Genomic DNA, 13,430 nt, shown 5'->3' on the forward strand with positions numbered 1-13,430 from the left:
ATCTTCTGACCTCGTGATCCGCCCGTCTCGGCCTCCCAAAGCGCTGGGATTACAGGCTTGAGCCACCGTGCCCGGCCGGGATTCTTTTCTTTTCTTTTTATTTTTATTTTTCTTGTGAGACGGAGTCTCGCTTTGTTGCCCAGGCTGGAGTGCAGTGGCGTGATCTTGGCTCACTGCAAGCTCCGCCTCCCGGGTTCACGCCATTCTCCTGCCTCAGCCTCCCGAGTGGCTGGTACTACAGGCGCCCGCCACCACACCCGGCTAATTTTTTTTGTATTTTTAGTAGAGACAGGGTTTCACCATGTTAGCCGGGATGGTCTCGATCTCCTGACTTCGTAATCTGCCTGTCTTGACCTCCCAAAGTGCTGGGATTACAGGCGTGAGCCACCACGCCTGGCCTATTTTCATATTTAGAAAGGAAAGAAGTTAATTCTTTTTTTATTGTTATTCTAAAATACTTATTTGCTGAAAGGATTCTTTTGGTAAGATTTTACCTTTGGAACCTTTGGGTTGCATATGAACAACGGTTTAGGCAGGGGTCTAGGAAACAAATCATGGATTAGATCTCATTAAAAAATGTATTTCCTTTGGAGGTTAAAAAAAAAAAGAGTGAGTGAGTCAATGCATATAGGTACTTATTGTGTTGTTTAAAAAAACATGTATAATAATTACTGTTCTTCATATTTATTCTGTCAGATGGTGTTGAAACTCTGGATTCTGGATGGCTGACGTGTCAGACTGAAATAAGATTACGTTTGCATTATTCTGAAAAACCTCCTGTGTCAATAACCAAGAAAAAACTAAAAAAATCTAGATTTAGGTATGACCATGTACATGTTTATTAGGCCATTTTTTTTCACTAGTGCTGTAGATTTCAGACTCAATTGGTTTTAGTCTTTAAGTTTACACAGTTTGGGATAATGTTACATATTCTAGTAACTACAGGGCTTTGTAATAGTGAACTACTTATCCCGACTCAGGTTGCTACTGTTGCAGTTAGTCTTAGTCTCTACATTTAGAACCAGAAAAAATTTGTTTATATAGATAAGTGGTTTTCTAAGCTTATGTATTTTTATAGTTTCTATTTAAATTTTCATAGTGTAGCAACAGTTTGTTTTAAAATTGATATAATGTGCCGGGCTTGGTGGCTCACGCCTGTAATCCCAGCACTTTGGGAGGCCAGTGGGCACGGTGGCTCATAACTGTAATCCCTGCACTTTGGGAGGCCAAGGTGGTCAGATCACCTGAGGTCAGGAGTTCGAGACCAGACTGGCCAACATGGTGAAACCGCGTCTCTACTAAAAATACAAAAATTAGCCGGGCATGGTGTTGGGCGCCTATAATCCCAGCTGCTTGGGAGGCTGAGGCAGGAGAATCGTTTGAACCCGGGAGGCAGAAGTTGCAGTGAGCCGAGATCGCAGCCCTGCATTCCAGGCAGAGCGAGACTCTCAGAAAAAAAGAAAAAATTGATATAATGGAAATGATTGCTATGTAAGAATGCCATAAAGAGAAAATATTTTTTGGAAATATTCTTCAGTGTTCTAAATTTTACTGTGTGTTGAAAATGAAAAATTTTCCACACAACAGAAAATTTTTGAATATTATGTATGTGTAATTATATATATATATATTCTTTTGAGAGAAGATCTGGCTGTGTCACCCAGGTTGGAGTACAGTGGTGCAATCTCGGCTCACTGCAACCTCCACCTCCCAAGCTCAAGTGATCCTCCCACGTCAGCCTCTCGAGTAGCTGGGACTACAGGCATGTAACACATGCCTGGATAATTTTTATATCTTTTGCAGGTGGGGTTTCACCATGTTGCCTAGGCTGGTCTCAGACTTCTGAGTTCAAGCAGTCCTCCCGCCTCAGCCCCCTGAAGTTCTGGGATTACAGATGTGAGCCATTGGCCCAGCCCTGGATTTATGTATTTTTTAATGAAAGAATCAACAACCTTAGGCATAATGGTCATTTATCCCATTTTAATACTTTGCAAAAATATACGTGGATAATAACATCAGTATTTTATAAAACACACCTAATTCCTTAACCTGTAGTATGTGTAGTCTCTGCATAATGCGTTGTTTTTGTTATTCGAAGATTTAGCATATTTGGGGGCACGTTAAAATGTAGAATTTAGGCAACATTTGTATGAGTTTTCGTTTCTGCCACTTCTTGCATCTCATTTTTTTTTTTTTTTTTTATTACATAGAGTGAAGCTGACACTAGAAGGCCTGGAGGAAGATGACGATGATAGGGTATCTCCCACTGTACTCCACAAAATGTCCAATAGCTTGGAGATATCCTTAATAAGCGACAATGAATTCAAGTGCAGGCATTCACAGCCGGAGTGTGGTTATGGCTTACAGCCTGATCGATGGACAGAGTACAGCATACAGACAATGGAACCAGATAACCTGGAACTAATCTTTGATTTTTTTGAAGTGAGTAGTTACTGCAGTGAGGGGATTGAGAAAGAATGCAGGGACACTCTTATTTTCACATGTTTTGATTTTATTTTAGTCTAATTTGTGTAAAGCTAAGTTTTAGAAGTATGCTCCTTTGTACAGTTAAGCTTAAAAGACTTAGAGTTGTCATCTTCAAGTACTATTAAAAATATAATTAAGAGAACAGCAGTATTGCTGTTTCAAATCAAGACCAGATGTCTTTGATGCCTGTCTGCTAAATCTAAATGTGAATGAATTGTATCCAAAGGAACCATCAGTAGTAAATAGAGACCAGAGCAGAGTTTTTACCTCTTGGCGGGCATACCAGTGTGACAAGTGTGATCGAGTTCTCATTATGATGAAGCCTGTCATTTATTGAGGCACTTTATTAGGATTTGTTGATGGGACTGACTTGCAACTTGATATTGTAAATATGTAATGAAATTATAAAGCTTGTGCCAGGTTATTGACAGTCTGTGCTGCTAACTTTCTGGAGCTACATGTGATACTTACACTAGTGCTTACAGATCACTGGCTGTTCATATTTCCTCAACACATAATACTTGGTACATCCCCTAAGGTCCTAACTGCTGTGGGCCTGGCTTACTAGTGATATGTAGTGGTTTCCTTAGCCTCTAGCTCCACCTCCACATCCATTTATACTAGATTAGAGTTTAAATCTTGGAGGGTGGGGAATATGTCTTGACCACCAGTAGCCCCCAGCCCATTTCTTAAGGACAGAATTCAGGATGGATTTTAAAAAATCTAATCTTAAGCAGTAAGATCTGTGGGACTCTATTATAAAAATATAAAGTTTTGATGACTTCTTTCTTTCTTTTTCTTTTTTCTCTTTTTTCCCCCCCCTGGAGAGAGGGTCTTGCTGTGTTGCCCAGGCTGGAGTACAGTGACATGATCATGGCTCACTGGGCGCCAGTGATCCTCCTGCCTCAGCCTCCCAAGTAGTTGGGACTACAGGTGTGTACCACCACACCCAGCTAATTAAAAAAAAACTTTTTTTGGCTGGGTGCGGTGGCTCACGCCTGTAATCCCAGCACTTTGGGAGGCCAAGGCAGGCGGATCATGAGGTCAAGAGTAAGAATACAAAAATTAGCCAGGTGTGGTGGCACTTGCCTGTAATCCCAGCTACTTGAGAGGCTAAGGCAGGAGAATTGCTTAAACCCAGGAGGTGGAGGTTGCAGTGAGCCAAGATCACGCCACTGCACTCCAACCTGAGCGACAGAGCAAGACTCCGTCTCAGAAATAAAAAAAAAAAAAAAAACTTTTTTTTGTTGAGACGGGGTCTTTGTTGCCCAGGCTGGTCTTGAACTCCTGGGCTCAAGCAATCCTCCTGCCTTGGCCCCTCGAAGTGCTGGGATTACAGGTGTGAGCCTCTGCTCCTGGCCTGAACATTTTCTTGTTGCTTCCTTTTAATAAACCTACCTTTTAATAAACTCTTGAATGTCCTACCTTCCCTTTAATTTGGTTAGCATTTTTTGTAATAGTGTTTTATTCATAGATTAGGCTGATAAAATACCCAGTGTAATCTCAAAGTGAGTATAGTATCTGGTTTCCTAGAGAGTTGCTATACCTATATGACGCTTGTGTAGACTTTTTTTTTTTTTTTTTTTTTTTGAGACGGAGTCTTGCTCTGTCGCCAAGGCTGGAGTGCAGTGGCGCGATCTCAGCTCACTGCAAGCTCCTCCTCCTGGGTTCACGCCATTCTCCCGCCTCAACCTCCTGGGTAGCTGGGACTACAGGCGCCTGCCACCATGCCCGGCTAATTTTTTTGTATTTTTAGTAGAGACGGGGTTTCACTGTGTTAGCCAGGATGGTCTCGATCTCCTGACCTTGTGATCCACCCACCTCAGCCTCCCAAAGTGCTGGGATTACAGGCATGAGCCACCATGCCCGGCAGTGTAGACACATTTTTAGAGAATATGTTAAAAATTCACTACAAATATATCTTAGTCTTAAAACAACATAAAAGTGATTAGAAATTTTCAAGCAGTGCTTTAAATTTCAACTGAATGAGACTCCGTCTCAAAAATACATACATATTTAAACTGTACAAGAAAATGTATTTAATTATAGAGAAGACATCAAGTCACTTTAATATAAATTTGATTGTGTCTCTTTCTTATCAGTTCTGCCCAGAGATTCTCAGTTGACTTTAAGTGAGGCTTTTGATCTTTAAATTGAAAATACTGAATTTTTTTTTTTTTTGAGATGGAGTCTTGCTCTGTTGTCCCAGCTGGAGTGCAGTGGCACGATCTCAGCTTACCGCAGCCTCCACCTCCTGGTTTCAAGCGTTTCTCCTGCATCAGCCTCCTGAGTAGCTGGTACTGCTGGCATGTGCCACCATGCCTGGCTAATATTTTGTGTTTTTAATAGAAATGGGGTTTCACTATGTTAGCCAGGCTAGTCTCGAACTCCTGACCTCGTGATCCGCCTGCATTGGCATCCCAAAGTGCTGGGATTACAGACGTGAGCCACTGCACCTGGCCGAAAATATTGAGGTTTTTATGAAAAAAATACATACACACATTTCATATATGGGTGATATATAATGTGTGTGTAAATTATGTATGTATGTAATACAGAAGTTTAAAAAGATTATTTTAAATCTCATTTTTTCAGGAAGATCTCAGTGAGCACGTAGTTCAGGGTGATGCCCTTCCTGGACATGTGGGTACAGCTTGTCTCTTATCATCCACCATTGCTGAGAGTGGAAAGAGTGCTGGAATTCTTACTCTTCCCATCATGAGCAGAAATTCCAGGAAAACAATAGGCAAAGTGAGAGGTAAGTTTGAAGACACGGCCAAATAACCCAAGGGGTTAAGATAGAATTTTAATTAGTTTCAAATTAAGTATTTGATAATGATAAAGAAGAAATTAATAATTTCCTTCTTATCAATTTAAGGAGAATGTCTGTTATATTTTCTAAAAGTTTTGAATCTTGATTTTTTTTTGTTTGTTTGATAGAAACTGATAAAGCTGACTTGAGTGGTATTTAAATATAATTCAGCTCATAATGGCCCTTTTAATCATTTTTATTTTTGTTCCTCCCTCTTTTTTCCTATGAAAGTTGACTATATAATTATCAAGCCATTACCGGGATACACTTGTGACATGAAATCTTCATTTTCCAAGTATTGGAAGCCAAGAATACCATTGGATGTTGGCCATCGAGGTGCAGGAAACTCTACAACAACTGCCCAGTAAGTTGAATATTTGAGTACGATTAGCATTTGGTGTAGCTCATGTTTGATAGAGTTATACTGCTTTTCTCAGCAAAGGTGAAATGATGTTTTTATTTTTTACCAAGGGAATTTAATGTAATTTGGTAATTGGAGTTAGAGACCAACCATAAGATTCTGGTCAGTTTTATAATATATCTACTGAATTGATAAGGAGGAAGACATTAAAAATCGAAAGACAGGAAGGAAAGCTTGATACAGAAAGCTTTGGTAGCGTCTGTGTGTGTGTCTGTATTGTGGTCCTTACTTTTGACATGTTGCCCTCCCTGAGTCTGAGTTTCTGCATCTATAAAATGGAAGGGTTTGGACAACGTTATCCCAAGTCTAGAAAAGTGTGATTAAACTCAAAGAATATTAGTTAACTTGAACCTCAACCGAAAGATGCTCTCTCTTCTCAACAGACATTAGATTGTAGCCTAGAATAGTTGTCTTCCCCTTCTACTTTTGTAAGTTTGTTTAATTACCAGTGCTATAGCTCATGCCACAGATTTTCTACTGTAAATTTTAATCCCTCTCCATTTTGTTTTAAAGTGATGCTGTGGAGACCATTAGGATTTTTTAATTTTAAGGTCTATAAAAAACCATTTAAGGAAGAAGCACCCTCACCCGCCCCCACTTTTTTTGTTTGTTTGTTTTTGAGACAGGGTCTCTTTCGTTCAGGCCGGAGTGCAGTGGCACATTCTTGTCTCACTGCAGCCTCAATTTCCGGAACTCAAGCCATTCTTCCACCTCAGTCTCCCCAGTGGCTGGAACCACAGGCACGTGGTACCATGGCCAGCTATATTTTTGGTATTTTTCTATAGAGACCAGGTCTCACCTTGTTGCCCAGGCCAGTCTCAAACTCCCGAGCTCAAGTGATCTGCCTGCCTCAGCCTCCCAAAGTGCTGGGGTTACCGGCGTGAGCCACCGCACCTAACCTCTCAGGCCCCATCTTAAACAATACATTTTCCCCCTTTCTGTTCTTATTATTAATAGATTTTCCATACTTCTATCCTGTGTGTGTGTCGGTTGTTTCTCATTCCCCCACAGTCTGCCAGTAGTGAGTCCTTTGGAGGCTGTATTGCAAGGAGCAGGTTTCTATGTCTTTATTTCTTCTGCCATTGAAAAGGATTGTTTTTACTGATCACTTTGCATGACTCCAAGAAAAAAGTCCATAGTACAGGGCAAGTGTATGTTGTGTTGGCTATGTTGGTATACAGCTTGTAAATATCTATCATTGTTAGAGCTTGCATTTAAGGAATAAATTCCTAGTGACAGCCATAGTCATATTTTGGGGATGTCAAAATTGGCCTCAAAATACAGAATAAGTACCGTTTCCCATTGTTGAAAATACACTTTGCTTCTTTATTACATTTGTTTCTTTATCTTCCCTATAGTCTATGATAATGTATTTCTTCTTTTCAGGCTGGCTAAAGTTCAAGAAAATACTATTGCTTCTTTAAGAAATGCTGCTAGTCATGTAAGTAACCTTTAAATAACTTTAGACTGCTGAGGTAGAGAAATACCGATCAGGGAGTCTCCTCCAGTTTTTATTAATAGTTAGAAAGGGGAAATATCTCTTGGCATTTATATTCAGATCCATGGTGAAGATTGGGATAGAGACAATAGAACCATAAGCATCTTTTCTTTTTTTTTGAGACAAGGTCTCGTTCTGTCACCCAGGCATGGAATGCAGTGATGCGAACTGGCTCACTGCAGCCTCAACCTCCTGGGCTCAGGCAATCCTCCCACCTCAGCCTCCTTAGTAGTGGGAATAGAGACATGTGCCGCCATGTCTGGCTAATTTTTGAATTTTTTTTTCTTTTGTAGAGACAGGGTCTCACTATGTTGCCCAGGCTGGTTTCAAACTCCTGGGCTCAAGCGATCCTCCTGCCTCAGCCTTCCTAAGTACTGGGATTATGGGTATCAGCCACTGTGTCCAGCCAGCATCCTTTTTTGAGATAAAATTTTGAGTAATTGAGACAAAAAAAAAGTTCCCACTAAGCATTGGTTTTCACTACCTGAATAATGTGCTTATTCAGATACTCACTTTGGAAAAAATGCCTTTAGAAAGATTTGATGGGACAGGCATGGTGGCTCACACCTGTAATCCCAGCACTTTGGGAGGCCGAGATGGGCAGATCACCTGAGGTTGGGAGTTCAAGACCAGCCTGGCCAACATGGTGAAACCCAGACTGTACTAAAAATACAAAAAATTAACCGGGCGTGGTAGCCTGCGCCTGTAATCCCAGCTACTTGCGAGACTGAGGTGGGAGAATTGCTTGAATCTGGGAGGTGGAGGTTGCTGTGAGCTGAGATCACGCCACTGTTTTCCAGCCTGGATGACAGAGTGAGACTCAGTCTCAAAAAAGAAAGAAAAGAATGAAAGATTTGATGGTGACTTTATGTAACACTTGCAAAAAGTATATCAGCTGGGTGTGGTGTCTTATACCTATAGTCCCACCTACTTGGGAGTCTGAGGCAGGAGCTTTGCTGGAGCCCAGGAGTTTGAGGCTGCGGTGAGCTATGATCCGGCCAGTGTACTCCAGCCTAGATGACAGAGTGAGACTCTATCTCTTTAAAAAAAAAAACAAAACAAAAGTATTAGTTTCTACCCTTGCATAGCAACTTGATTGTCTTCCTTAACTCCTTTTTTTTTTTTTTTTCAAATCCAGTTATCAAGGATTAGAGTCTGTTTTTTAGCTTTTAGTATTTTCAGCAATTGCAAGTTGGACATTTTTAATCAATAACCTGAGATTTTTCTCCCCTCTTCCTCTGTACTTGTCTGGACCGCCTCACATTCCAAAGTGAAACTAGGGGAAAATGGAGGAACATCTCATTTTTTAATTTCCACTTTTTCCACAATGTACTCCATATGCCCTCAACTTTGCCTTGTAAAAATAGTTCGGGAAGTAAACTTGGCTAGTCAGTGTTTAGCTTCATTACTTATATGAACTAACATCTATTCTGAGGTGTACTTTTAAAATATTTTAACCTCTCTGAAATTGGAATGGGTTTACAACTTAGCTTTGAGTCATAATTTAATTGGCAGCATATTTCCCCCTCTTAGTGGTATGTAAAATAAGGCATTTTAAAATTCATGACATCTTGAATTGATTGTAATTTTAATGTTTAAAATAGTAGTATATTGTTTTATCTTTGTCGAAAATATATTTATTAGTAGTATTGGGCTATAGTTTATAATTAATCTGGAACCAGTTTTACTGTCATGGCTAATCTAAACATCATTTCATTAGCTATAAACGTGATGGCCTGGTCACCCAGGCTGGAGTGCAGTGGCAGGATCATAGCTCACTGCAGCCTCAACCTCCGGGGCTCAAGTGATCCTCCTGCTTTGGCTTCTCAAGTAACTGGGACCACAGGCATGTGTCATCACACCTGGCTAATTGTTGTATTTTTTGTAGAGCTAAGATCTCACTATGTTGCTCAGGCGGGTTTCGAACTTGTGGGCTCAAGCTATCCCCTCACTTGGCCTCCCTAAGTACTAGGGTTACAGGCATGAGCCATCTTGCCCGGTGTGATGAGCCAGTTTTTTTTTTTTTGAGATGGAGTTTTGTTCTGTCTCTCAGGCTGGAGTGCAGTGGCGTGATCTCGGCTCACTGCAACCTCTACCTCCTAGGTTCAAGCGATTCTCCTGTTTCAGCCTCCCGAGTAGCTGAGATTGTAGGCGTGTGCCACCATGCCCAGCTAATTTTTGTAATTTTGGTAGAGATGGGGTTTCCCCATGTTGGCCAGACTGGTCTTGAACTTCTGACCTCAGGTGATCTGACTGCCTCAGCCTCTCAAAGTGCTGGCATTATAGGCGTGAGCCACCGCACCCCGCCGAGAATTTTTAGATATGTGCTTTTTGAGAGAGGATTTCATTAAGCCTTTTTCTTCCGTATTCTAATGAAATCCTTTGTAACTCACAGGGATCACATTTTCAGAAGTGTTATTTTAATTGTTATTGACTTATTTTAATGTTAAATACATATCTGTGACGATGTTTTGGTCTGTTATTGGCTTATTACTTAAACCTTACGATGAATTTTGGGATTAAGTTTTGTCTCCTACTAAAATTATTTTCTATAAGGATTATGGTTGTCTCAAAACCAAACAAATTAGAAAGCTACAACTTAAAATGTTTTATAGAACTACTTGGGAATGGTAGGGTTTGTCCTCTTTGGTAGAACGGGTTTTTGGTATTATCTTGTTTCAAATAAGAGGTGCTAAGTTTCCTGCTTCAGAAGTCTGCAAGGAAGTAGGCTTCCTCACCATACTCTTGAACTCCTTTGACTCTAGTGTGTGATCCATGTGTATTCACACATTGAGTTCTACCCCTTGACAACTTAGAGCCGGTGTAAGGGGTAGAAATGCACCCATCTTTTCTAGTACAGCACCTCTGTGGGTCACAGCAGAGTAGTGTTACAGAATTTTCAAACCTTCCTTCTATCGCAGCTGGCCTTCTTTCAGGAAAGGTACATATTTGTATGTCAGTTTATGACATATAGACTTTAACTGAATTAATTCATGGGGGTGAGTGGATCTGCCTTTTTCTTTCTTTTTTTTTTTTTCTTTAAATTAATTTCAGTCCTGCTCCTTCTGTATGGATCTGATTTTTAGAAATTTGGCTTTAACTATAATTCATGTCTCCCTCATTTGTTTGGCTTTCATTAGGAAACTGGACATGAGCATCATCTTTTTCCTGTTTCTGTTTTCTCTGTCTGTTCATCAGCAGTTATGGCTTCCTCTTTCATTCAGTCCTGACATTTTGCTGAGAAAGGCTGTACAGTGGACTGCTCAGGTGCACTAAGGAGCAGAGCTAAGGCGCTTTGCAGCTTATTCCTTCCCTCACCAAATCTTTCATGTTATCTATGCAGCTAAGGTTTGCAGGGACAGCGGGCAGCAATGTGAGGGATCCCTGAGCTCGAGGCACTTGTTGGGTTCCTTTTCTGCCAATAGCAGTTGTAGAAGTGACAGCCCAAAGGCTGTCTCACTGCCACTGAGGTGCCTCTGGTATGTTAAGTGAATTTTTTTGTGTCCTTTTTATTTTTTTTTTATTTTTTTTTTGGACAGAGCAGAAAGTAGCTGTGTCTTGCCAAAAAGAGAAACAGCCAGTTGTTTTAAGAGAATACATTCCTTTTTAGAAAAAAGTGTACATGTCCACTAAGTTTATAGTGACACAAAATCTTATTCTTGCAGTTTGAGATGTACTACCAGGCAATGTTTTTCAAATACTTGCTTCCTTCTATCAGGGTGCAGCCTTTGTAGAATTTGATGTACACCTTTCAAAGGATTTTGTGCCCGTGGTATATCATGATCTTACCTGTTGTTTGACTATGAAAAGGTACGTTGAAATTTCTTCTTTTCAAACTCTTAATGTTAGGTATAATGTTTAAAACTAGGAAGTTTTTTTTATATTTTTAATTACTTATTAAATAGAATTGGTTAATTCATTTTCTTGGTGTATTCCTGCCAGTCCTTCCCTCTCATGCTCTTGCAACATTGAGACAGTGATGAGATTGGGATACTACCTTCCTAGAGTAGGGTCTCTGTTGCTAAATACACTTTATTATGTTATAGAAAAGGGACATTCCAGGTGATTTCTGTGGTGGTGTGACTGTCTGTGCTACTATATTGAGGCAAGAGAGGAAGATATCATAGTGTTTTTCTGGGATTCCAGCTGTTTCTGCTTCAAGCTTCTTCAATTAATAAAGCTAGTGAGCCACAGTGAAAAATTCAAAAAGTGGTTTGGAGTTAGATGGCGGAGGGCCTCAGTGAAGAGGTTTAGACTCAAGAGCTAGGGAGGTAGGGAATACTTTTTAGCTGAAAAGGGAAATGTTCACGACTAATGTTTTGGTAGCTGATGAAATAGGAGTGTCAGAGGACAGAGATTGCAGGCAGGGCGAGCAGCAATGTGGGCTACAGGAAAGGTAAGCCTGAATTGAAGTAGGGGACCAGAAGAATGGAGAAGAGGGCATAATGGGGGCCAGGGGGGAATCCAGAATGAGATTTAAAAATTTATGTAGCTTTAAAAAACCTGTAATTGTTTTTGTACAAACATAATCGTGACAATGATATAGTCCCTAAACGTCAGTATACTATGTAACCAAGTGATTTATCAGGGACTTGGACGCTAAAACTGTGTTCGATATTAATTTCCAACTGAGTTGATTTCAAGTTAGTCTAGTTTGCTAACATCACTGTACCAGATACTGCCTGTTGTATTAAAGAGTGTGACAGGGAACCTGGCACCACCTGCTGGTGAATTTTAATCAGAGTTCCTAGGGGTTGGATTATTATGACGTATAGGAAAGGACCCTTTTGTTTCTGCGAAATGGTATTGGAAGGAAGGAAGGGAGGAGGGAGGGGAGGGAGAAAAGGAGGGAAGGAAGGAGATGCATCTATTTAGATTACATGAGTAGAGTGACCAAACACATGGAAGAGGTTGTTTTAGCCATGGAAGAACATTAATGAAAAGATAAATGAGAAAGAGTGAAGTGATAAATGATCTTATTAGCCAAGGTTGAGATTAATTTATCTAGCTGCAATTTATTTATTTATTTATTTATTTGAGACCGAGTCTTGCTCTGTCACCTAGGCTGGAGTGCAGTGGCGTGATCTTGGCTCAGCCTCCACCTCCTGGGTTCAAGCAATTCTCCTGCCTCAGCCTCCTAAGTGGCTAGGACTGCAGACTCCTAAGTAGCTGGACCACGCCCAGCTAATTTTTGTATTTTTTAGTAGAAACAGGGCTTCACCATGTTGGCCAGGCTGGTCTCAAATTCTTGACCTCAGGTGATCCGCCCACCTCAGCCTCCCAAAGTGCCGGGATTTACAGACGTGAGCCACTGCACCCAGCCGAGCTACAATTTACTTCTGAAAATCAATGAGAGTTCAAATATTACTAAAGCCCCATTTTCACCAGGCTATATCTTGATCTGAAGATGAACCTGAATGAGTTGAGAAATGAAAGCAATGAACTTTTATATTGAAGTTTTATTTTTAAGCTAGTATTTTCTTATAAAACATTTCATGTTCATTAGAAAAAATGTAAGTATTTCAGAAGATTATGAAATGAAAATAAATCTTTCCTGTTTTCCTTGTTCTCACTGCCTTACTCTTAATAGTTTATGTGTTCCAGAAAAACCTTATGTATGTACAGGTTCATACCAATGTACATGAATGAATATATATGTGGTGGATTTTAGTATATTTGTTGGACAGATGATTTATTGGTGTTACCTTAATTCATTTCCTGTAGAAGTGCCTTCAACAGAATGACATTGATCATTTGATAGACATTAAAACCTAATACAACAGATTTGCTTCTGGGGGAAACATAACTCAGAGTGCTTGTTAAGTATTACGGTTTATAGCTAATCAGACAATTTTTTCATGACATTTGGTGTGTCGGCTGTTTTTAATCAAATGTTAGTTTAAAAGTCTTTGAAAAGATTAGAAACTTACAGAAATAAATTCTATATAGTACTTTCATGTTGATTTCTAGTCATGTAGTATGGATAAGTATCAAAGAAAATGTATAGACAGCATAACAAGAAGTAGGGGAGATGACTGACTTCTGGTTCTGTCTCAGTTGTCTTCAGCGCTACAGCTTTCTCCCAGCTCCTTTTTTCCTTCCAGGTATTCTACACTGCAATAAAAACGAAAGCCAGAATATAAGGGCTGGGAGGTGATGTTAGATTAGAAGGGGTCCCCCGCATGGGCTCAGTATGGCTACTCACCGTTACT

The 13,430-nt window shown here is 40.2% G+C and overlaps 1 protein-coding gene across 1 annotated transcript in view; it reads left to right on the forward strand.

The window, feature by feature from the left end:
• LOC108533306 (glycerophosphocholine phosphodiesterase GPCPD1) overlaps positions 1–13,430 on the forward strand; it is a 41,657-nt gene that overhangs the window by 5,327 nt on the left and 22,900 nt on the right. The window contains exons 2-7 of the mRNA XM_017877887.1: positions 697–820; positions 2,211–2,442; positions 5,083–5,245; positions 5,531–5,663; positions 7,107–7,161; positions 10,937–11,027. Of these exons, the coding sequence (XP_017733376.1) occupies positions 2,281–2,442; positions 5,083–5,245; positions 5,531–5,663; positions 7,107–7,161; positions 10,937–11,027 (604 nt within the window). The 5' untranslated portion in view covers positions 697–820; positions 2,211–2,280. The remainder of the gene's footprint in view (positions 1–696; positions 821–2,210; positions 2,443–5,082; positions 5,246–5,530; positions 5,664–7,106; positions 7,162–10,936; positions 11,028–13,430) is intronic.

Source organism: Rhinopithecus bieti, unplaced genomic scaffold (assembly GCF_001698545.2).
Source record: "Rhinopithecus bieti isolate Rb0 unplaced genomic scaffold, ASM169854v2 scaffold_65, whole genome shotgun sequence".
Lineage (NCBI taxonomy): Eukaryota > Metazoa > Chordata > Mammalia > Primates > Cercopithecidae > Rhinopithecus > Rhinopithecus bieti.